Genomic DNA, 22881 nt, shown 5'->3' on the forward strand with positions numbered 1-22881 from the left:
TGTATATGCACAGAAGATCGTAGAAGGGACCCCTGAGGATCATCTAGTCCAACCCCTAGAATGTGAGAGAAAATAAATAATATTAAATAAATGCCTAAAATAATTATTATGTTGGTCTAGCACAGTGCAGGTCCGCCACTGCTTGGCTGTTTCCCCACTCTCCTGAACCGTCCTTTATTTTGCCTGACCCAAAGTGGCAACTTCCTGCAAAGAATTCTGGGGGTTGTAGTTTGGTGAGGACGCTGAAGATTTCTCACTTGGCATCCTACCTCCCAGAACTGCAAAGTCTTTGTTGTTTGCAAAAGCTGGCATTCATTCTTTGATTGCATTCCATCATGCTCACAAACAGACAAATGCTGGCGACGGTGTTAGGCTGACTGAAAACCCACATGTCCTCCAGTTGATTTCTGGAGCGGGACAGTTGAGGATCCTCAGCGACGTCGATCTTCGTGAAACATCCAGTCCTTTTTGGGGGGGAGTGGGGAACAACCTCTTAAACACCACAAGCGGAATTTCCAGAACGATAAAATGGAGGCATTCCCTTTAACCTTCTAGTACCCTTTCTTAGAAAAGCCTTGAAGAAGTGATAGTTCTTGGAAATGCTGTGATGCTGTGGGAAGCGGGAGGGAAGGTTTTCCTGCCTGGTGGTAGTGGCCTTCTCTTCTGGGCAACTTTCCAGGGACCTCATGCTAGAGGTGGGCAGGGCCAGAGCCAAAAGTGGGTGGTGCAATTAAAACGAGTTTAACTTTGCTCGGCAGGCTAGCTCCTACACAAACTCGCACACCCTTCTCCATCCAGGTCCGTGTGAGGCATTATCGGAGTTCAAGGACACAATATCCTGAATGGCAACAGCTCTCCAGGGTCTCAGAAAGATGTCCTTCTTAGTTGTGCCTGCACAGGAATTGAACCTGAAACCTTCTGGATGCGAAGCAAAATGCTCTTCCTCTGAGCTGCAGCCACTCAGACATTGTAAAGACGACAAAACTGCACATGATACTCCATATAGATAGATAGCTATATATATGGAGATTGCCATATATGAGGAGTACCACTCAGGAAGCTTGGCCAAAAGAAAAGAGGCACATAAAATAACTCGGCAAGAAGACACAAGCAGTGTTGCTTTTTGGTGCATTCGCTGGTTGCAACATTGCAGGGAAATTTGCTGGGATAATGATAGTGTGGGAGACCTGGTCTGTTTTCTCAGGTCCACCCCCTCCCCCCTTCACATTCTCAGCACCAGAAGGCAGAAGGTTAAAATCCCATTCAGGCAACACCAGGTGGGGAAAAGCTGTACTGATGTACAGCAAATGTACAGTGGCATCTCGGGTTAAGAACTTAATTCGCTCCAGAGGTCAATTCTTAACCTGAAACTGTTCTTAACCTGAGGTACCACTTTAGCTAATGGGGCCTCCCGCCACCGCCATGCGATTTCTGTTCTCCTCCTGAAGCAATGTTCTTAACCCAAGGTACTATTTCTGGGTTAGCGGAGTCTGTAACCTGAAGCGTCTATAACCTGAAGCGTCTGTAACCCGAGGTACCACTGTATAGGATGGCTTTGCATCGAGGGAACAAACTGCTGCGTTTCTACCCCACCTTTTTTCTCCACGGAGTGAAAAGCTGGTGTACAATGTTCTCCCCATCTTCATTTTAAACCGCCATCATCTGGCAGGCTCCAGGATGGCAAAGGCTGAGCTAGCTTAATGTGATGCCTACCCCAGGCCCTAAGGCAAAGTCTTTCCATTTCCCCCAGGCCTTTTAGACTTATCAGTTTTAGCAATTATTCATGTTTTATTAGCCCGTGTTTTTAATATGAACGGCTGTTCCCATACGATGGGGTTTCTGATCTGATTGCTGTCTTTATGCTATATAGGATATTTTGTTGACGGTTGTTGTTTTTCCAGCGGGAAATTTTATTTATTGTGTTTGTCATATTGGATGTTGCATATTTGTTCTTAAACTGTAAATTGCCTAGAGGCATTTTTGCTGCTGCTTCTCCCCCCCCCCCTTTTTTTTTTTGCATAAGGCATAAATGAAATAATAACAGTATGTCAAAACTCAAGCAGTAAAGCTGAACCCACATGCACTGAAAATAGATGGTGCAGGTGGCTCTGTGGAATGCGTTGTGCCTCTTTGGGGCTGCAGTCCTATACCCACGTACCTGGAAGTAAACTCCATTGAACTCAATGGGACTCATTCTGAGTGGATATGCAGAGCATTGCACTGCAAACCTCCAGTATAAGATCTGTGCTGGAGGGGTAGGGAACCTGTGTCACTCCAGATGTTGGACTCCAACTCAACAGGGATGTTGGAAGTTGTAGTCCAACAACATCTGGAGGGCCAGAGGCTCCGCACCCCCTGCTCAGTATCCTAAAATTAGATATTTAGAAAAAAAGAATTATCTGGGGAAAACCAGTCTCCCAGCACTCCACCCAGCTCCTGGATCCAGGATTTTGCAGGCCCTTGGGCACACAGCACCCTCAGGGGACAACATAGAACAAGCAGGATTTACAAACTGAGAATTATCTTTGGCTGTTCATATGTGGTGGGAGTGTAAATAATTTTTTTAAAAATTGGGAAATGATATATAATGAATTGAAGAAAATGTTTAAAATGACATTTGTAAAAACAAACCCAGAAGCATTTTTGTTAGGGACTGTAGGACGAGACCTGCCAAGGAAAATAAGGAACTTGTTTATGTATGCTACAACAGCGGCAAGAGTCTTGATAGCACAAGGATGGAAGAATGAGGAAGCCCCGACAAAAGAACAATGGCAAGAGAAATTGATGAAGTATGCAGAACTGGCTAAATTGACATACAAACTGACACAAGGACAACTGTGACTTTAAGGAGGAATGGGAACTTTACACAAATTATTTAAAAACACAACAAAATGAACTGGACTCCTTGGCAGGTTTTGAATAAACATACACAAATTTATTGTTGATAACATGATGGAAAGATATGTAAGGATATATACAATTTTATAATATGCAGAGAAAATATGTGCAGCAAAACCAGGGAGAGGAGCTAAGGGAAGTTCCTGGTGGGGAGGGAGGGGGGGAAATTATGTAGGTGATTATATGGTTTGATAATTTGTTATGTGGAAATTGAGCGATAAAAATATTTTTTTTAAAAAAGAGAATTATCTTTGGCTGCATCTGATACTCTGTGCAAGGTGGAAACGGCAGCATTCTCGGTGCAATGGGCTCTCTGCTGCTCTTGAAGCTCCCACAAATGTCCAGTCATGCCACCCTCTGAAGCTAGCCTTGCAATTTCCTCTAGCACTTTTCCTAAATAGAACTGTGTTGATGCTGTGAGGATATCCTTGGAATGCAGAACATAATCTCTATTTTAGAAGCTAGTCCCCACCCAGGGCAATAGAACATATTCTCCAGTTAGCTTTCCGAAAGCAGTCCAGTGACTTACAGACACACACACACACACACAGTGTAATATTTAATCTTAAATAACTCTCACATTGGCCTGAATCAATGGGATCTGTTTCAGCTCTGGACATAGGATCTGGATCTATCCATATTAGCCAAGGACTGATTTACATTTGACTTCCAGCTTGGCTGGAAAAGAGTGTCTCTGAGCATGTGAAAAGCATCTTCCTCTTACCACCTTCACATAGCTGGGGTTAGGGACAGCACTTCCAGATAGGCATGGTTCTCTGCACCACCCATTCAATACGTTAAATATTATGTGCTGCATCAGAATATTGGGCCACTGGGTTTTCTGTAATGCAGCTGCTGGTGTTTCAGATCTGATATGCAAACAATAGTGGGGGGATCTGCTGAGAGCACTGTAGAGGTCCTCGATGAGTGGGAGGAAATTGCTGGGTTCATTGGGTAGCCACAAGAAATGCAAAACTAGAAAAGAAATGTATTTTTACCCCTTTCTGTTGGTTTACAAACACGCAAGCTTTAGAGTTACACTCTTTTAACTGGGTGGAATGAAAAAATGTCAGAAGCTGTTTAGGTCACCAAAACAAATATTTGCCATTTGCGACTTAATCACATCCCCCCCCCCCCCAGTTTAAATGTTGGCAAGTAGGGTGCTGTAATTATCCAAGAAGCTGCGGTCTGTATTCTTGGTTTCCATTTTGCCATGATAAATAGTTCTGTGGTGCTTAAAAGCTCATCCGCATCTGGTCACACACATACACAAATTGTCCCAAGTTGCATGAGTGAAGGCTACTTTGCACACTGACAGGTTCCAGAGCTGAGATTTGACACAGAAAATAGGTTCAGGTGGCCTCTGACCCTACAAAACCCTTCAGCTAGTGGACAGACACAGAGGCCCTTAAACACACTTTGAAGCCCTTAGGTTTCAAAATTGGAAACAGGTGGCCTCTAAAACGATGGGCACCTCTCTCTTCTAAGAAAGAAAAGAAACAGAAACAACATCTCCCTTTAGTTTTGGAACATAAAGAAATACGTGAAGAGCCTGTGACATACGCAGGCCACCTTTAACGTAACTACTGCTAATCTCTGCAGTCTGGCATTCTCCCAGCGGAGGGGAGACAAATTGATGTTTCCTGGCACCCAGGCTGCTGATAACTACAGGTTTTCTGTTTTCTTTTTAATTGCATTACAGTTAGATACACTTCTATGTCTAACCATAAAACTTTTGTTTTGAGAGTAATATACACTGAGATGAAACTCCTTCAGCAATAAAACGGCTAGCACATTTGCAAAGCTAAACAGGATCTGGTTATGGTTCCAAACTGGATGGGGGACTGTGTGCTGAGATCCCTGCATTGCAGGAGATTCGACTAGCTAATCCTTGGGATCTGTTCCAACTCTACAATTCCAGGGTCCCCCTGACCACCTGTATTTCACTGATCTGGGCACAAGAGAGCCAGTGGGCAGCCTCTTTCTGAAGCCCAACAGTTCCACTGGCTCTTTGTATCAGGAGTGAATGAATCGACTGATTATTTGATTTCTATACTGCTTAATAGGTTGAGGATATATCTGAATCACACTGAGTGCTGTGGAAGCTGGTGTGTGTGTGTGTGTGTGTGTGTGAGAGAGAGAGAGAGAGAGAGAGAGAGAGAGAGAGAGAGAGAGAGAGATAGGAGCAAATTCCTAGGGGCTGAGGTCCCTTCGGACCCACTAATAAAATATTTGAAGCCCCTCCCCCCAAGTTGATGAGCATTGCCATTCAGATTGTGTGCTTGCGCCGTGGAATCTGGTGTTTGTTTGTGTGTGTGTGTGTGTGTGTGTGTGTGTCATAGGAGCAAATTCCTAGGGGCTGAGGTCCCTTCAGAACCACTAATAAAATATTTGAAGCCCCTCCCCCCAAGTTGATGAACATTGTCATTCAGATGGTGTGCTTGCGCCGTAACCAATTATGCAGGGCATCCCCTCCAACATTCCTCCAATGAAAATCAGGGCGTCCTAAGGAAAAGTGGCACATTCAGGGATCAAATCAGAAATGTCTGTAAATCTGAGACTGTCCCTGGATAAGAGGGACTTTTGGAGAGTCTGAGCATGCCTGCTCTCACTCCCCACAAATATTTTATTCAAGGTGGCACTCCTGATCAGTGCCGGATTTACGTGTAAGCTAAACAAGCTATAGCTTAGGGCCCCACACTCTTGGGGGCCCCCAAAAAATTTAAAGGGGGGAAAAGTGGATGTACATTTCCAAAATATAAGATAAAAAACATATAAAATAAAACCTACATAGTGTTTTGTGTTGTGTAGGCTCCTATGATGCAAGTAGGTCTGCAAGCCTGCTCCCTAAAATATCACTGCTTTGCTCATTTCTATATATAGGGGGCCTACATTCTGTGTGGACTTTGCATTCTGTGTGGACTTTTCAACAACTACTTTGATAAAATACATATGTTGTTATGTGCAAATGGCTTTAGATACCTATTAGGTCCATAAATTACCATATAGCATATATTCAACACAAAAAAAACAGCGACAATTTGTTGTTGACAGCTGGACATATAAAGGGCCCCACTACCTTCAGTAGCTGAGGGCCTCATCAAATCTAAATCTAAATCCTGCTGCGTGGTGAGGAACAGAAAAAAGCTGATGGGGAGGAGGAGAAAAGCCAGAACGGAAACTCACACAGAGACGCGGCGGGAGCTGCTTTGCCGCCGCCTCTATCCGGGCGCTTCCTCCTTAGCGCCCCCTGCCGGCTGCTCCGGGCCGCCGCCGCCGGCAGGAGGCGCTGCGCGGCCGAGGGCGCCAGCAAGGCGGAACCCACGCCTCTTACGGGCGGCGGCGGCGGCGGCGCTGAGGAAGCGGCAACAAAGGGAGGCTCGCCGTGCGTGCGAAGGGCCGTGCGGGCCTGTGCTTGTGTCTGCCGCGCTTCTCGCTCCGAGCGGGCAGGCCGGGCAGGGCAGGGCCGGAGCTGGCTGCCAGCTGGCAGGCGCCCCGGGCCAGGGAGGCGGCGGCGGCGCTGCTTTCGCTGCAGCTGTTTTTAGTGCCCTGCTGCTAATTCCGCCGCAGGAACAAACTTTTCCTCTCGCCTCGCGCTGCTATTTCGGCGATGGAGGAGTCACAAGGCGCCGGGCGTCCCCTTCTAGAGTTTAATCCCGCTTTACTCCTTCTTTTCCTCCTTCCCTCCTTCCTCAGGCGGCCGACCCCGCCCTGCGGCTAAATATACCCGCTTCGCTCGCTCTTTCCCTCCGGCCGGCTCCCCGGAGTTGACTTTCCCAGCTGGCCGGGGGCAAAAAGGGAGGGGACGACTTAGCCCGTCTATGGGGCAGCCCCACACAAAGAAAGCCCTCTCTTCCTCTTTGCTCTGTAAGTCTCTTTTTCTCTCTCTCTCTTCTCCTCCCCACCCTCAGCTCTGTCTTCTTATTTTTGGGGGGGGGGGGAGTGTTGCATGTGGGGCAGAACATTTTGCAAAATAGGTCCAGACGCTGCATGCCTCTGATCCTTGGACCCAACACCAAATGGGGTGATCACGAACTCCCCAATTATTATGATTTTTTGGGGGGGGACCAAGGAAAATGTAGAACAACAGTCTTGAATACAGGTAGAAGTGTGTGTGTGTGGGTAGGGGAGAGACTTTGTTTTTTAAAAAAACCCTTGAAAAAAGGCTTAAACCTAAGGACATTTATAAATGAAATGCTATGATTCTAAATGGTGCTCAGAAGGTCTTTGAAAACAACAACCACTGAATCCTAAAATGTGTTGCATCATTATGAAAGCAGTAGAGTGACTTTAAAAACCCCAGAAACTTATAATTGATAGAAGTTGATATTACAGATTTGGGGTGTGTGCTTTAAACTGTATTGGAAAGAGCAGGTCTTCTCAAAAGGCTCAAGGCCCCAGGGTGGAAATTTTTGCCTTTTAAATATTAACTTTTGCCTATCAGGGGCTCCAGTTCTCAAAGTTCTTCTCCCTTCCTCCCTCCCTTCCTCCTTCCCCGTGGGATACAGTTCAGCTGCATCAAAAACTTTGGTCCATGTGTGGATGTTGGAATCACAAGGGAGCCATTTTAAACCCGGATTGCCGGTCCTTGCGAATATTGCGGTCCTTGCGAATATTGCTTTAACAGCATGCGTAGGGAACCAGTTTCAGTGTAAAAAAAAAAACCTGACCGAAACCTCATCTGCAGTAGACTTGTGGAAGATGAAGGTTTTAAAAAAGAGGGGCATGTAAGCATCACTTCTGACAGGGCCTTTTAATGAAAGCCTGAATTCCTAGGTTCCGTATTTTAGCCGAGCCAAAAAAGAAGGCTTGTTAATTTTGAATTCATCTAAATTTATTTCTCACTGTACCATATTAGAGGGACTCCGTGAGTTACAATATATATATATAATCCTATGCATCTGATAAAACTGCGTGAGGTATGCAAGGTTGAGTAACTGAAGGCCACCCAGTGAGCTGTGCGAACGGAGTACATATTTGAAACAAACTCTTCCATTGACCTCTGTGACTTACTTCTGAGTAGACCTGCATAGGGAGGTCAGAATGCAATTCTCCCGCAGCAGAAGGGGGCACCCCTTATTCCCATCTCCCTTAAGGCAAGAGGGTGTTGTTAGGAACAAACAGGCGTGCATTCATCATCCCTGTTCACTGTGTCTGCCTCAGTTTCCCGACCTGTGCTGGCTTGGACACCTCCAATTTGCTAAGACTCTGGATGTAGTCAAAATTTGGCAGTGTGTGTACTGGTTATATTTCTGAGATGCCTGAAGGTGTTTTCACGTGTAGAGGAAAGCAGATTTGACAGTTTACCTCTAAACAAGGGAGCTAAACAATTGGGCTGGATATTAATTACTACTGCATTATCAGTGATTTGTTAATTGCCTTCCAAACAACTGCCTCGGGGTGATTTAACACACAAGATTAAAAACAGCAAATACAGTTAAAACAGGACTAAAACCCTAACAAAGTAGATGCATTTTAAATGATATACCTAGGGAACTCTAGTACCGTGAGGTTGATTGTAAGCTCCTTGGGACAGAGACCTGTCCTTATTGCATGCTATAAACTGCCATGCACTGATGGTGCGATATAATAATGATGGTGATGTCACAATGAAGCGGGTCTTAATTTATGCCGGGACTGAGCCCCAGAGCATGCTAAATATCCAGAATCTACCCTGTAACATGACAAGTGTGTTTCTGAGCATATCCCACCTGCCTTCCCCTCACTACCGAGTAACCCCGGGCAACCCACACACATGTCGGATTAGGGAACAGGCTCTGTGGGTCAGCGGGGCACGTCTTCTGGACAGGCTTAAAGCCGAGCGGGTCAAAATTTCTGCCTTCGAAATTAACCTCAGCCTAGCAGGGGCTACAATTGCAAAAGCTTTTTGGGTGGGGTGAAGTGGGGAGGCTGGCTCCCTTCCTCCCCCCCCCCCCCCGACAGTGGGGCGAGGGTCCCACTCCATTATTTCCCCGGGAGTTTAAATGAAAAGGATGCGGTCTGCGCCGTGGAGCCTTTTGCTCCAGAGTAATGGAGGGATCCGGTTGCTCGATTTGTCCGTCTGGCAGGAGGGACGGGCCCCACGAGGAAGGAGTGTAAATTAGGAAGACTGGCGTAAGGCAGGCAGGAGGGTGCCGGCCTGTACAGCCGTGTAATACGCCAGCCCGGCCGCAAACTTCCCACCCGATAATTATAGAGGGAATAATGCTGCATTATTTATAACGCCGGCTATTTATAGCCGGGCCCCAGAAAATGTGGCACCAGACCTCTCGGCTGCTGCCTGCTCCCTGGGCTTGTGACCCTCTCCACCCGCCCCACCCTCCTTGCCTCGCGCCCTCCCTTCACCCAGAGGGAGTCCCAAGGACAGCGCAGGGCAAAGGGTGGCAGGGCGGGGGGAGCCGGGTAGAAATTGCATCTGCAAAGGGGTCTTTTCTGGGAGGTGCAATGGGAGGCTGAAAAAGAAAAGGGGGGAAAAAAGGAATTGGGAGGTCGGGATTTGTGCGGTGGGGGGCAGGGAGCGGGTGGATGCAAGGGCTATTCAGCCCGCCCCCCTCGCCCCATCTCCAGCCCCCCCTCCGCCTTGGGTCCTTGTATAGCCTCTCCCCACCCCCACCCCCTGTCATTCCATTCCCCCAAGCTGTCAGTTTTCATGCCTGGGGAGATTATTCCCATATTTTGGCCTGGTTCCCCAGTAGCCTGGTCGCCAGGGGTCAGCGGCAGGGGTCAAGACCGGAAAATTCCCACATGTCTCTTTAAACAGGTGTCAGGCCTCAAGCTCCTCGGGTTAACCCATTGTATTCCGGGCCCTAGTGGGAACTGTCCTTCCACTGGTTTTTGAATTTGTCTTCCAAACCCGCTGGAAGGTACTGGTAGCCGGCACGTCTTTTCCGTCGTGGTCTTCATTATTTGGTTCTCTTTGTTAACTGCCCTTCACCCTAAATGCCAGTTACGTCCAGGAAAGAGAATGCAATAGATTGGATCAAAAATGACCCCACCCCAAAATGCCATGCAGCAGCGCATATTGGCAGGACAATAGGCCAATAACATTCAATAATAAGAGGCCAGCCCTCATTGACCACTTAAAGCTTGGCAAGGATGGTGCCCAACACACCTCTATAGGGAGGGTGTCCCACACTGTTGGGAGCCAACGCTGAGAAGGTCTGATTTAAAACTGCAAGTCCACTTTACTCTTAGACCCCAAATCTTGGACCCTGAATTAAGGTTAAACCACAGAGCCTAGGACTTGCCGATCAGAAGGTCGGCGGTTCGAATCCCCGCAACGGGGTGAGCTCCCGTTGCTCGGTCCCTGCTCCTGCCAACCTAGCAGTTCAAAAGCACGTCAAAGGGCAAGCAGATAAATAGGTACCGCTCTGGCGGGAAGGTAAACAGCGTTTTGTGCGCTGCTCTGGTTTGCCAGAAGCGGCTTAGTCATGCTGGCCACGTGACCCGGAAGCTGCATGCCAGTTCCCTCGGCCAGTAAAGTGAGATGAGCGCCACAACCCCAGAGTCGGCCATGACTGGACCTAATGGTCAGGAGTCCCTTTACCTTTTAAGAGCATGTAGGAATAAAAAGCAACGCCCTCCAAAGAGCCCAACACCACCACCCAAGCCAGGTGCTTTAGTGGTTAGAGTGTTGGACTAGGACCTGAGAGACCAGGGTTCGAATCCTGGGTGAAGCTCGCGGAGCAACCTTGAGCCAGTCACAGTTTCTCGGCCTTACCTACCTCACAGGGTTGTTGTAAAAAGAGAACCATGTGACCAGCCTGAGCTCCTTGGAGGAAAGGCAGGATAAAAATGTGTTAAATAAATAAATCTGTGTGACTTGCAGAGTACGTCTCCTTGTGAAGGCAGGGATTCTTTGGCTGTGTCATAGTTTGGGGAACCTGTGGCCCTCCAGAGTTTGGGCTACAAAATTCCCATTGCCCCTAATCATTGGCAATGCTGGCTGCAGCTGGCAGAAGTCCAGAAACATCTGGAGGCTCCCTGTTCAACCCTGTCCTTTCGAGATATGGGGCAGGATTACCTGGCCGGTGACTCATCCAGAAACACAACAGACTTCCTTCTCTCTTAATGGGTTACTTTGGGCTCCCCAAAACTTTTCATTATTAAGTTCATCCCATCCACAGTGGACGCATTAGTGTGGAAATGTTTGCTCCATATGCACCCCTTTATTTTCTAACAAAGGAGGGAGACTTGCGGAGTTTTACTGGAAGAAGTGCCTCTGAGCAATATCGTGCCATACGCAGGCTGTCTTCTCCGACACTTCCGACATAGACCGAGACAGCTTCCTTTGTGCTGGTAATATCCCTCAGCTGCTTTACATTTCATTCCTATTTAAGAATCATGCATTCCTACACAGAGCCTTTCAAAGTGCTGCGAATGCACAGGCTCAGCAATCATTACAACAGCCTTGTAATGTAGGCTACAGCTACTCCTCTGTAAACCATTATTGTCTGTATAATAATATGGGTGGGGGGCGGGGAATATGCATAAGACCACCTACTGAGTTTCTGGTAGACATGAAATTTTAACTTGTAACTTCTGGACTCACACGTTAAACCCTTGTCAAGTGTTTAGAAGTGGCACCGGGCTGCAAACTCACACCTTTTGGGACCCCAGAACCACCTTCTGAGTCCTCCCTTTCCCCTCTACTAATGTGACATTTTGGTGTTTTCTGTTGTAGTTAATGCAGGAAAAGTTTATACATTAATTTGATGTCACTGTAGGCGAGGGCTGGGTTCAAATCCCCGCTCCACAAGGAAGCTCGCTGGGCAACCTTGGGCCCATCGCAATCTCCCAACCTAATCAACCTCGCAGGGTTGTTGTCAGGATAAAACGGGGAGTGTGAGGACCCATGTACACTACACTGAGCTCCCAGGAGGAAGGGCAGATCTCATAATAAACTAAAAACAAAAACCTGTTGCCCTGCAAATTTTCAAACTACAACTAACATCAGCTTCCGCCTGCATTGCCCAGGGTATTTTGGGAGCTGTAACACAGCAGCAACTACCAAGGCTGTTAAAGGCTACTATCTGTAATCACTCTGATCCTGATGTAGATATTTCTTCCTCCCTTGTTCCTGAGGTTGATCTTTACTCACCCCTTCTCCCCTGGCAGGGGTGAACAGACGCCATTTTGTGGTTCCCCTCAGGTGCCCAAATGTCATGGGCTGGCCATGGTACAAGCCGTATATTCAAAGCAACCCCAGCCCAAAGAATCCTGGGAACTGTAGTTTGATAAATGTGCTGAGAATGGTAGGTATGTTGGGAGTAAACTACAGTTCCCAGGATTGGCCATAATGTGCTTTAAATGCATGGCATTTACACAGCCACTCTTTGGTCCGTTAATTTTCGTTTGGGCTTGGAGCAGTGAGGTGTCCTCTTTGGTCCTCGACATCTTTATCCAGATTCTCTTGGCAGAGATTCTACCCCCCTCACCAAAACACACACACACACACACACTTTTTGTGCTGGTATCCTAACCCTCTGCTCTGTTTGCACAGCCATCCTCTCGCCAAAGTCGAATGTATTGCAGATGTCGATCTCCAGCGAGCAAACAAGATGGCGCTGCGGATTGGAGGCAAGGTATGGTAAGCCTCACAACCCTTCTCTCTCCCTCTCATTCTCATGCCCGCCTACTAGGCTCCACTTCCTCCGAACGACCGGCTACATACGCACCCTTCATTTAAAGCACACCTCCCCACCCCCCATAGAATCACGGGAAGTGTAGTTTTCCCCTCACACAGCAACATTTCCAAGCTGTCTCAGAAACTACAGTTCCCAGGATTCTTTTCTCTATTTTTTCTTTAAATGTATGAGATATACACTGTGTGTGTGTGTGTGTGTGTGTGTGTGTGTGTGTGTGTGTGTGTTCGTGTTCCAGGCCACCTCAGGTGTTTCTAACACCATAATTAATAAAGTTAGGGATAATTTGGGCCTGTTCCCCTGGCCACAAAGTCCTCCCTCGCTTCCACCCATAGTTACGGCACTTCTAATTTTAGTCGTGGCTGTCTCAGAAGAGTCCATTTCTAGGGATTTTCCAGGCCTCACTTTCTCATAGCCCTAAGATGTAGGGGTTGCGGGGCGGTTACAGATGGAAGGCACCCCCTTCGGAAAATTCACGTGGGTCAAAAGCGTGTGTTCCCCCAGCCAATTTTGGAGTCTTCCCCCTTAGCGACAAATGACAGAGGTGCATCTCCCCCTAGATAAGAGGGGAGTGGGCTCCATCTTTCCCTCTCTGAGTGTTCAGCTGTTGCATCAGACAGGCAGATATAGATATATAGACACATGCACATGCAAGGCGGGTTCTGCGCTGAGCAAAAGCCACTTGTGTCTAAATGAGGCAATCAAAAACAAACACCTTTATAATTACCCCCTTGGGCAACGGCAGGCAGCCCAGAGACCTGGAGAAGAGAGGGGCGTCCCCACGGGAGATTTCGGTTGTGTGAGGCATTGGTGTCTGCGCACACGCAACATATACACAAGCTTAGTGCACCAAGGAGAGGATTATATTTTGATCTGGGAGAGCAGAGTTCTAATCCCACTTTTGCTACGGCAGTTCACAGGGCAGCCTTGGAGCCGGTCGTAATCTCGCAGCGGCACCTCCCCGCAGATTAATAGCTCAAGGCTCTGGAGAGCCGAAAGAGAGAAGTATTTCATATACAACGTGCAATTAACATGCGGAATTCACCGCCACTGGATATATTTATGGCCGCTAGCTAAGAGGGCTTAAAAGAAGAAGCAAGCAGGCATATTTGCGGAGGATAACCAGTCTTCCAGCACCTATTAGTCAGGAGAGCTAGATGGAAACTCCTACATTGCAGGGGGTTGGACTAGATAACCTTTGGAGGTCCCTTGCAACTCTATGATTCTGTGAACCAGAGGGCAATATGCCTGTGCGAATACAAGACGCTGAGGGCAATCAGCTTGGAAGGGATGTTGCCTTTTCACTCTTCTTAGAAGCTTCCAGCTGGTTCCTGTTAGAAACAAGACACTGGTTTTAATGTTGAGATCCTCTAATTTGAGGATGGGGAACCCATGGCCCTCCAGATGTTGTTGGAATTATGGGAGTTGGAGTCCAGCAGCCAGGAATTATGGGAGGTGGAGTCCAGCAGCACCTGGTGGCCACAGGTTCTCCACCTCTACTTTAACTAGTGATGCCTAGAGTTGAACATTGCCCGTACGAACAAGCCTAGCTGTACACTATTATCTTGATAGCCCTTAGAGGACATAACTAGCTTAGGTTCATTGATTTCAGTTGTTCTACTCTAAGTAGAACTTAATTGGCTAAGACCCTTATTGTTACATATGAACCATGCCCAGCAACTTAACTATGGTTTGTTTCCCATTAACAAAGAATGATCTGAATCTATTTGGCTTATGAAACTTGGTTTCCTGGTGTCATGTGTGAACTCAGCACCCTTCCTTGATTTTTTTATTTTTTACTGACCCCATCCTGGATGGTCACCAAACTGCAAAGTCTTGAGGCGAGAGCAGCTGGAAAAGAAACCGAGCTTTGGGGAAACAAACCATAGCTTGTTTGATTGTCTGAGGGTGGGAATCTGCCAGAAGATAACTTCAAAGGCTCCTTGCAGCATAAAATGTAGTCGGATGACATACGCTGGGATAAAGCAAATTTGCTCCAGGATAAATGTAGCAGCAGCAATTCTATCCCGTAGGCTAGCAAGAAGACCAGCTTTTCTTTGCTTTCTCCACAAACATCCTAGTGCTATTTTGGGTTATCCACTCTCAAACTATTGACCATCTGCACCCATAAATGCATTTAGATGTATTCAGATTATTATTTTTTTAAGTTGTCATGGCTTAAAATGGCCGCTAAAACAAACACTGGAGGCTACAACCTGAAACAGTCAGGCAGGTTAGGAACCTGTTAGATTGCAATCTTAAACCCATCATCCAAACCCCTTGTTTAAACAGAAGCAGGCACGCATGCTCAGAGACCTGGGGAGACAGGGCATGCAATTCAGCATCATTCCCTGTGAATTGTGCCCTCGGAGGTAGGATCCTGACAGAATTAGAGCCCAAAAGGGGCTGCTGGAAATTGAGAGGACGTGCTTAGGTAAATCCCAAGTTATGTAGAAGCAAGGGAATCACAAAATGTTGAGTGTCAGTCAGAAAGGGAAAACAAAAAAATCGGGCAGGGGGAGTGAACTGCTTGAGCCCTTGACAGCTTCTTGACATAGGACATGGTTGACTGGAACCCTGAACAGGAGCATTATTAGGTGTTAGGGTATAATGGAGGAGTTGGGGAACCTTTGCTGCCCCCTCTCCCAATGTTGCTAAACTCCCATCATCCCTGGTCATTGGCTATGCTTGCTGAAGCAGATGGGAGTTGTGGTTCGGCAGCATCTTGAGGGCCAGAAGTGTCCCACACTTGGTGCGCCGCAACATTTTATTGCAGATCTCACTTGTTATATATTCCACTTGATCGTGCATAGATGATACAGGTCTCTCCCGTGCATGCTTTGGGCACAAATGGACGCAAGAACCGACTTGCTGAATCTGAGGAAGCCCCAGTGTGTTGTAGTGGTTAAGAGCGGTAGACTCGTAATCTGGGGAACTGGGTTCGCGTCTCCGCTCCTCCACATGCAGCTGCTGGGTGACCTTGGGCTAGTGACACTTCTCTGAAGTCTCTCAGCCCCACTCACCTCACAGAGTGTTTGTTGTGGGGGAGGAAGGGAAAGGAGAATGTTAGCCGCTTTCAGACTCCTTAAAGGGAGTGAAAGGCGGGATATCAAATCCAAATCCATCTAGCCCCTCCTCTTTCCAGTAACGATCAGGTATTGATGCCTTTGGAAGCTCACCAGTAGATCACAAAAGCAATGGCTTGTCAATTCTCCTTGGGGTGTGTTGCAACAACAGCAATATAATGTTACCCGACGACAAATAATAAATACTTGACAGAAAGATGCTGAAACCGTTAGCTAGATCAGCAGCAGAGCTGGAAAAAGTTGCTCCCAGTTTTTTTGGAGCCGATTCTCTGTTTTTAGGAAGGAGCACAAACCTGGGGGGGGGGACCCTCCCCTCTTGGGGCACCTGGGTGAGCAGACAGAGCACATTCACCCAAGCCCTGCTTTTCTGTTGAGACAATGCTGAGGTTTAAAAGATGGCTTTGAAACAGATTATCCAAGTAGTGGATAACAGCTTTCAGAGAATGAGAGAGGGCTGTTGTCAAATAAGATTGCCCTGAATTTTTGGATTAAACTCTATGTGTTAAACCGGCGGCTTTTAAAACTTTCCGCTCTTGAGGAACCCTTTCCGAGTTCACATTCTGCCATGTACCCTGTGAACGCCTGCCGCAGAAGCCCTGCATGGTGCAAGGGATTCTGGGGGCTTGTTCTAAGGGATCTTATGCTAGGTAAACTCCTGAGAGCATCCTAGACCTTTTAATATAGGCACAGGGTCCCCCCACAATTGTGTAATATAATACTTTATTGTTTATACCCCGCCCATCTGGCTGAGTTTCTCCAGCCACTGTGGGCAGCTCCCAATCGAGTGTTAGAAACAATACAGCAGTAAATATTAAAAACTTCCCTAAACAGGGCTGCCTTCAGATGTCTTTTAAAAATAAGATAGCTGCTTATTTCCTTGACATCTGATGGGAGGGCGTTCCACAGAGAGGGCACCACTACTGAGAAGGCCCTCTGTCTGGTTCCCTGTAACCTCACGTCTCGCAATGAGGGAACCACCAGAAGGCCCTCGGCGCTGGACTTCAGTGTCCAGGCTGAATGATGGGGATGGAGACGCTCCTTCAGGTATACAGGACGGAGGCTGTTTAGGGCTTTAAAGGTCAGCATCAACACTTTGAATTGTGCTCGGAAACGTACTGGGAGCCAATGCAGATCTCTCAGGACTGGTGTTATCTGGTCCTGGCAGCTACTCCTAGTCACCAGTCTAGCTGCCGCATTCTGGATTAATTGCAGTTTCCGGGTCACCTTCAAAGGTAGCCCCATGTAGAGCGCATTGCAGTAGTTCAAGCGGAAGATAACTAGCGCATGCACCACTCTGGCGAGACAGTCCATGGGCAGGTAGGGTCTCAGCCTGCATACCAGGTGTATGCTGAAGGACTGGTGGGCAAGCAATCTTTCACTGAAATCTGCCCTCTTTTATTCACCTTCCCACTGGAGAAATCCTGATCAGCTTCAAACAGGCATCCAGGGTCCCCAGATCTAGCTGGCATGGCAAATCTGAACCTCATGTGGTATTGGAATTCACCACCCCAAGACATGGTGGTGATGATGGCCACACATTTCGACCGCTTTAAAAGTGCATCAGGGGGAACTCACGGCAGAGAGCTCTTCGTAACTGGCCACTAACCATCACGATGGCAGCATGGAAACTCCAGGGGCAGAAGCGCTATGCCTCGGAATGCAATTTGCAGAGAGGCAACAGCAGAGGGGGCTGCTGTGTTCATTACTTGCTTGTAAGGCTTCCTAGAAGGGGCGCGGGTGGCGCTGTGGGTAAAACCTCAGTGCCTAGGACTTGCTGATCGTAAGGTTGGTGGTTCGAATCCCCGCGACGGGGTGAGCTCCCGTCATTCGGTCCCAGCTCCTGCCAACCTAGCAGTTCGAAAGCACCCCTAAGTGCAAGTAGATAAATAGGGATCGCTTTATAGCGGGAAGGTAAACGGCGTTTCCGTGTGCGGCGCTGGTGCTGGTTCGCCAGCTGCAGCTTCGTCACACTGGCCACGTGACCCGGAAGTGTCTTCGGACAGCGCTGGCTCCCTTCCTCTTGAGCGAAATGAGCACGCAACCCTAGAGTCAGTCATGACTGGCCCTGACGGGCAGGGGTACCTTTACCTTTAAGGCTTCCCAGAGGCAGGGGGCTGGCTGCTGAGGGGAGATGAACCTTGGCTCAGATCTGGCAGGCCTCTCCTGGCATTCCCACATTTTAGAATCAGAGAATTGTAGAGTTGGAAGGGACCACCAGGGTCCTGTAATCCAGCCCCTCTCTTGCCCAACATAGGGCTTGAACCCATGAACTTGAGATTAAGAGTCTCATGCTCTACCACAGGGGTCGGCAAGGTTTATCTTGCCTGGGCTGGGTCGGTCCTGTGGAGATCCCTCTGTGGGCTGGATCGCGCCCGCCCGTGATTTTTGGCATCTGCATCTGCGCAGACACAATTTCCCGCGCTGCGCCATTTTAGCGCAGCGCGAGAGCAGGCAGCTCAGTTTGGGGGTGGTTCGGGGGCCGGTCAAACGACCTCCGCAGGCCGCTTCTGGCCCATGGGTTTTAGGCTGGTGACCCCTGCTCTACCGACTGAGCTATCCGGCAGCATCCAATCCTTTAGCGACTGTGACTTTAGCAATTCTGGTTTCCCACTTCAGCACCAGTATTTATTTATTTACTTGTGTGTGTTGCATCCTGCTCTTCAACCCAAAAAAAATGGGGGGGGGGCTTCCCAGAGTGTCTTGAAACCATCAGTCCCTGAACCCAGGCTTACAAAAGACATGACACAAAAGGAAAAGCTTTGGGGTGGGAGGAGGGAAAAAAGCAAACCCAGGCACTAGTTCTTAGTTGTAAGGTGTTATTTCTTCTGGCAGGGAAAGAAGCAGCAAGCTCCCTGCACTGCTCCTTTTCTGGTCAACAGATGGGGCCAAGCTAGTCTCTTCCTTGCCATGATATTTTCCCCAGCAAGCAGGGGGAGCAGCCAATAGATTGCAATGAAGTCCCACCCCTTTCAAGTTTGTTGGGCAGGATCCAAGTTTCAATACATTGTCTGGCAACATGCAGTGTCTGACTGAAAGGAGGTCGACACTGTGTTGCTATCAGATGTTCATCTATTTGTTGAATTTGTGCCCAGCTCTTGCTCCTGCAGAGGGGTGTATTGTCATTCTACAACAGACATGCCGGGTGTGTCCTGTACTCAGTATTGGCTCCAGGATTTTGGAAGAAGCAGGTCATGCAGCCCGGTAATTATTTGTGTGCTGGCTGCAGCCTTGGCCAGTCTTGAGGACCCAGCAAATGCAAATGGTCCCCAGTCTCTCTTCCTGGTTCTTCTTCCTAAGATACCTTGCTCAGAAACTTTCTTTTCCTGTCCCTTCACACACACACACACACACACACACACACACACACACACACATATCACCTTTGCAACATCTGTCTTCCCAGGCAGGCCCAAGGATTCTTCTAGGATGGCCCATTAGGTCATGTTAATAGATTTGCTCTTCCTTAGGCCAGCCAGGCTGTTTTGCATAAGCCAGCCCAGGGATTCCCCTTCTGGCACAGTCCTGTGGCTTGTATTTTCATCCATATCCCAGTTAATCAAAATACTACTTTGGCCACCTCATGAGAAGAGGCGTCTCCCTGGAAAAGACCCTGATGCTGGGAAAGATGGAGGGCACAAGGAGAAGGGGTGACAGAGGACGAGATGGTTGGACAGTGTTCTCGAAGCTACCAGCATGAGTTTGACCAAACTGTGGGAGGCAGTGGAAGACAGGAGTCCCTGGCATGCTCTGGTCCATGGGGTCACAAAGAGTCGGACATGACTAAACAGCAACTACCATTTATTAATTTCTAGGGATTTTTTGGGGGGGGTCCTCTCAAATCTATAACAATATGGTTCCAAAAAGTGCTTTCCTATCCAGACAGCTTACAGGGCCAGGGACTCACTTGTCTGCTAATGGATGGATCTGTCCTGTTCCCAAACAGCATGCGCTGGAAAACAGTTCCTTACGACCATAGCATCATAGAATCATAGAGTTGGAAGAGACCACAAGGGCCATCGAGTCCAATCCTGTAGCAGAGCCTCATTTATAGCTTGTTTTGCAGATGACTTTTTCAAACCGCATCCTGATATTTATATAAAAAAGCAAGCCCTTAGAAGTCCATGGCCTGCCCATCAACACAGCCAGATCTTGAGAAAGTTCGTACAGTGGTACCTCGGGTTCTAGACGCTTCAGGTTACAGACTCCGCTAACCCAGAAATAGTACCTCGGGTTAAGAACTTTGCTTCAGGATGAGAACAGAAATTGCGCAGTGGCGGCAGCAGGAGGCCCTATTAGCTAAAGTGGTGCTTCAGGTTAAGAACAGTTTCAGGTTAAAAATGGACCTCCAGAACGAATTAAGTTCTTAACACGAGGTACCACTGTACTGTATATGGTGCAAGGAGGTCTGTGTTCTTGACCATTTGGTCCTAATTTATAGCCTTAATAATAGCACAATCCTGTGTGTGTTTACTTAGGAACAAGCCCCACTGTGCCCAATGGGGTTTGCTTCCTGGGCTGCGTAGGACTGCAGCCTGAAACTTTCAAAGACTTGCCTTGCCTTCCTGCTCTCAGGGATAGAAGAAGACCTCAATATATTCCTTGCTGATATTCCTGTCATCTGGCTTTTCAGAGCTTTTTTGCATAACCTTTCTCTCTGTCCAGTGCGCCTTCCTCCCCACCACTCTGCAAGCCAACACCCTGTGGGCCCCTCTGAGACTTCGCTGCTTGTGAGGGAAAACCCTCCTCTTTACAATATTGCATGCCATTACTATTTACTCTTGGGAGGGTGGGGCGGTGGCGGGGGGGGGGACCCTTAAGTTAAGATGCCATTAAATTAAAGACCCTTTGGCGATGAGCTTTCAAGAAGGCTTCAGAGGTTTTTCCAGGTGTTGCACGCAACAGGATTAAAATAAATAAATATTGAAATTTTAACTCCGACACCTTAAAGGCCCAATAACTTGCTCTTCTCTCTCTTTCTCCACCTCTCTCTCTGTTTTCTTTCTTTCTTTCTTTCTTTCTTTCTTTCTTTCTTTCTTTCTTTCTTTCTTTCTTTGTGGAACCTGAGAACCTCAGAATGCTGAATTCTGCAGCTTTTGTACTGAATAAATGCAGCCTTGCTAAACATCTCTTTGGGACTTAGCATTCCCCCACCCCCTTAGAGCTGGAAGCAGGGGCATAGCACATCTCCCCGGCCTGTATCCCCTCTCGCTTGGGCCTGCACATCTTCCCATAGTACTCTTCCCCAGTGTGAATGCCCCTTTCACCACATACCGTATTTTTCGCTCTATAAGAAGCACTTCCCCCCTCCTAAAAAGTAAGGGGAAATGTGTGTGCGTCTTATGGAGCGAATGCAGGCTGCGTAGCTATCCCTCATGCAGAAAGCGAGAGCTGTGCAGAGAGGGAAAGTTGCGCAGCGCCCCTTCAGCAAAGTGGGAGGAGAAACGGAGCCCCTTCCATTTCTCCTGCCGCTTCACTGAAGGGGCGCTGTGCAGAGAGGGAGAGAATTTTTTTTCCTCGTTCTCCTCTAAAACTAGGTGCGTCTTATGGTCAAGTGTGTCTTATAGAGCGAAAAATATGGTATATAACTCAGGTTCGTGGGCTTCCCTTCTCCTCGTCCTTGGGCCACCCTTTCTCAGCGGCATCAGGTAGCAACATACCAGACAGACTAGATGGGCACTTCGTCCGTCAGGAACACGGGAAACCGCTTTGTACACAGAATCAGGCCAGTGGTCCACCTTCCTCAGCCTTGCCTACACAGACTAGCAGCAACTCTGTCCAGGATTTGGGGTAAGAGTCTCTCCCAGCCCAAACTAGATATACAGTGGTACCTCGGGTTACATACGCTTCAGGTTACAGACTCTGCTAACCCAGAAATAGTGCTTCAGGTTAAGAACTTTGCTTCTGGATAGGAACAGAGATCGGGCTCCGGCGGCGCGGCAGCAGCAGGAGGCCCCATTAGCTGAAGTGCTGCTTCAGGTTAAGAACAGCTTCAGGTTAAGAACGGACCTCCGGAACGAATTAAGTACTTAGCCCGAGGTACCACTGTACTGTGGATTGAAACTGGGACCTCTGCACCTGAGCTACACCCTCCCCCCCCAAAAGAAACGATGCTGACCCAGCAAGACTTTTCTTATGCACTCATATTTTTGTATGCTCTGCAGTCCTCGTTCCCCTGGATTACATGGAGCAAAAACTGCATTGCACATCCTGTTTTAAACACAGAGCTTTAATATCCGCATTGGGGAAACTTGTGTTTTCTGTAGTGCTTGGTGTCCCCCCCTTTTTTTTGTTATTTTAATACTGTAACCCACCTTCCTTGAGAAACCAGAGTTTATTTGCAGACCAGTTGAAGGCGGGCAACAACAGTTGTTCAAAATATTTGCGATACTTGGCTGTCACTCAGTGACAGGCCACATGTGTTGCATGCAGAAGGTCCCAGGTTCAGTCCTGGACATCTCAAGGCTGTGAGAGACCCACCTTAAACCCAGAGAGCCTCTGCCAACCAGTATAGTCCATACTGAACTAGATGGACCGGTGCTGTGGCTCGGTATGTTCCTATCTTCCTAGGAATGCCGCCGTAAGTGTCTTCTTAACCAAGGACATATAGGTTAAGAAGACAACTACGTAGATCCACACCAGACATTTAAAGGACACGGCTTCCCCCCAGATAATGATGGGAACTGTAGTTTGTTAATGTAATGCAGGGGGTCAGCAAACTTTTTCAGCAGGGGGGCGGTCCACTGTTGCTCAGACCTTGTGGGGGGCTGGACTATATTTTTTTTGGGGGGGGGGAATGAATGAATTCCTATTCTCCACAAATAACCCAGTCTGTTATATTGCCTGTCTGACTGGGTTGTTCCAGGCACTCTGGGCAGCTTCCAATGCATATAGAAACATAATACAGTGGTATTAATAATAATAATAATAATAATAATAATAATAATAATAATACCACTTTCCTATACAGGGCTGCCTTCAGATGTCTTCTAAAGATTGTGGAGTTACTTATGTCCTTGGCTCGGGATTCACATAACTCCATACCCTCCAACATTTCTCCAGTGAAAATAGGGGTGTCCTAAAGAAAAGCAGGACATTCCGGAATCAAATCAGAAACCGGGACGGCTTCTGTAAATCCGGGACTGTCTCTGGAAAATAGGGACACTTGGAGGGTTGGGATTCTTTGGGAAGAAACCGTGTACTTTAAATATCCGTTGAATGTGCTTTACACATGGGTTGTGTACAACGTAAATACC

At 47.8% G+C, this 22881-nt stretch overlaps 1 protein-coding gene across 2 annotated transcripts in view; it reads left to right on the plus strand.

Annotated features, from left to right (window-relative positions):
* Positions 1 to 6422: 6422 nt before the first annotated feature.
* ERF (ETS2 repressor factor) overlaps positions 6423 to 22881 on the plus strand; it is a 39882-nt gene continuing 23423 nt past the window's right edge. Inside the window, exons 1-2 of one of the 2 annotated variants that reach the window (XM_083753934.1) lie at positions 6423 to 6765; positions 12401 to 12482. In XM_083753934.1, coding sequence (XP_083610060.1) covers positions 12422 to 12482 — 61 coding nt within the window. In that variant the 5' untranslated portion in view covers positions 6423 to 6765; positions 12401 to 12421. Of the gene's footprint in view, positions 6766 to 12400; positions 12488 to 22881 lie in introns of both variants that reach the window. The other variant, XM_083753932.1, reaches the window with a different exon arrangement.

Source organism: Podarcis gaigeae (assembly GCF_964106915.1).
Source record: "Podarcis gaigeae genome assembly, chromosome: 8".
In the NCBI taxonomy this organism is placed as follows: Eukaryota; Metazoa; Chordata; class Lepidosauria; order Squamata; family Lacertidae; genus Podarcis; species Podarcis gaigeae.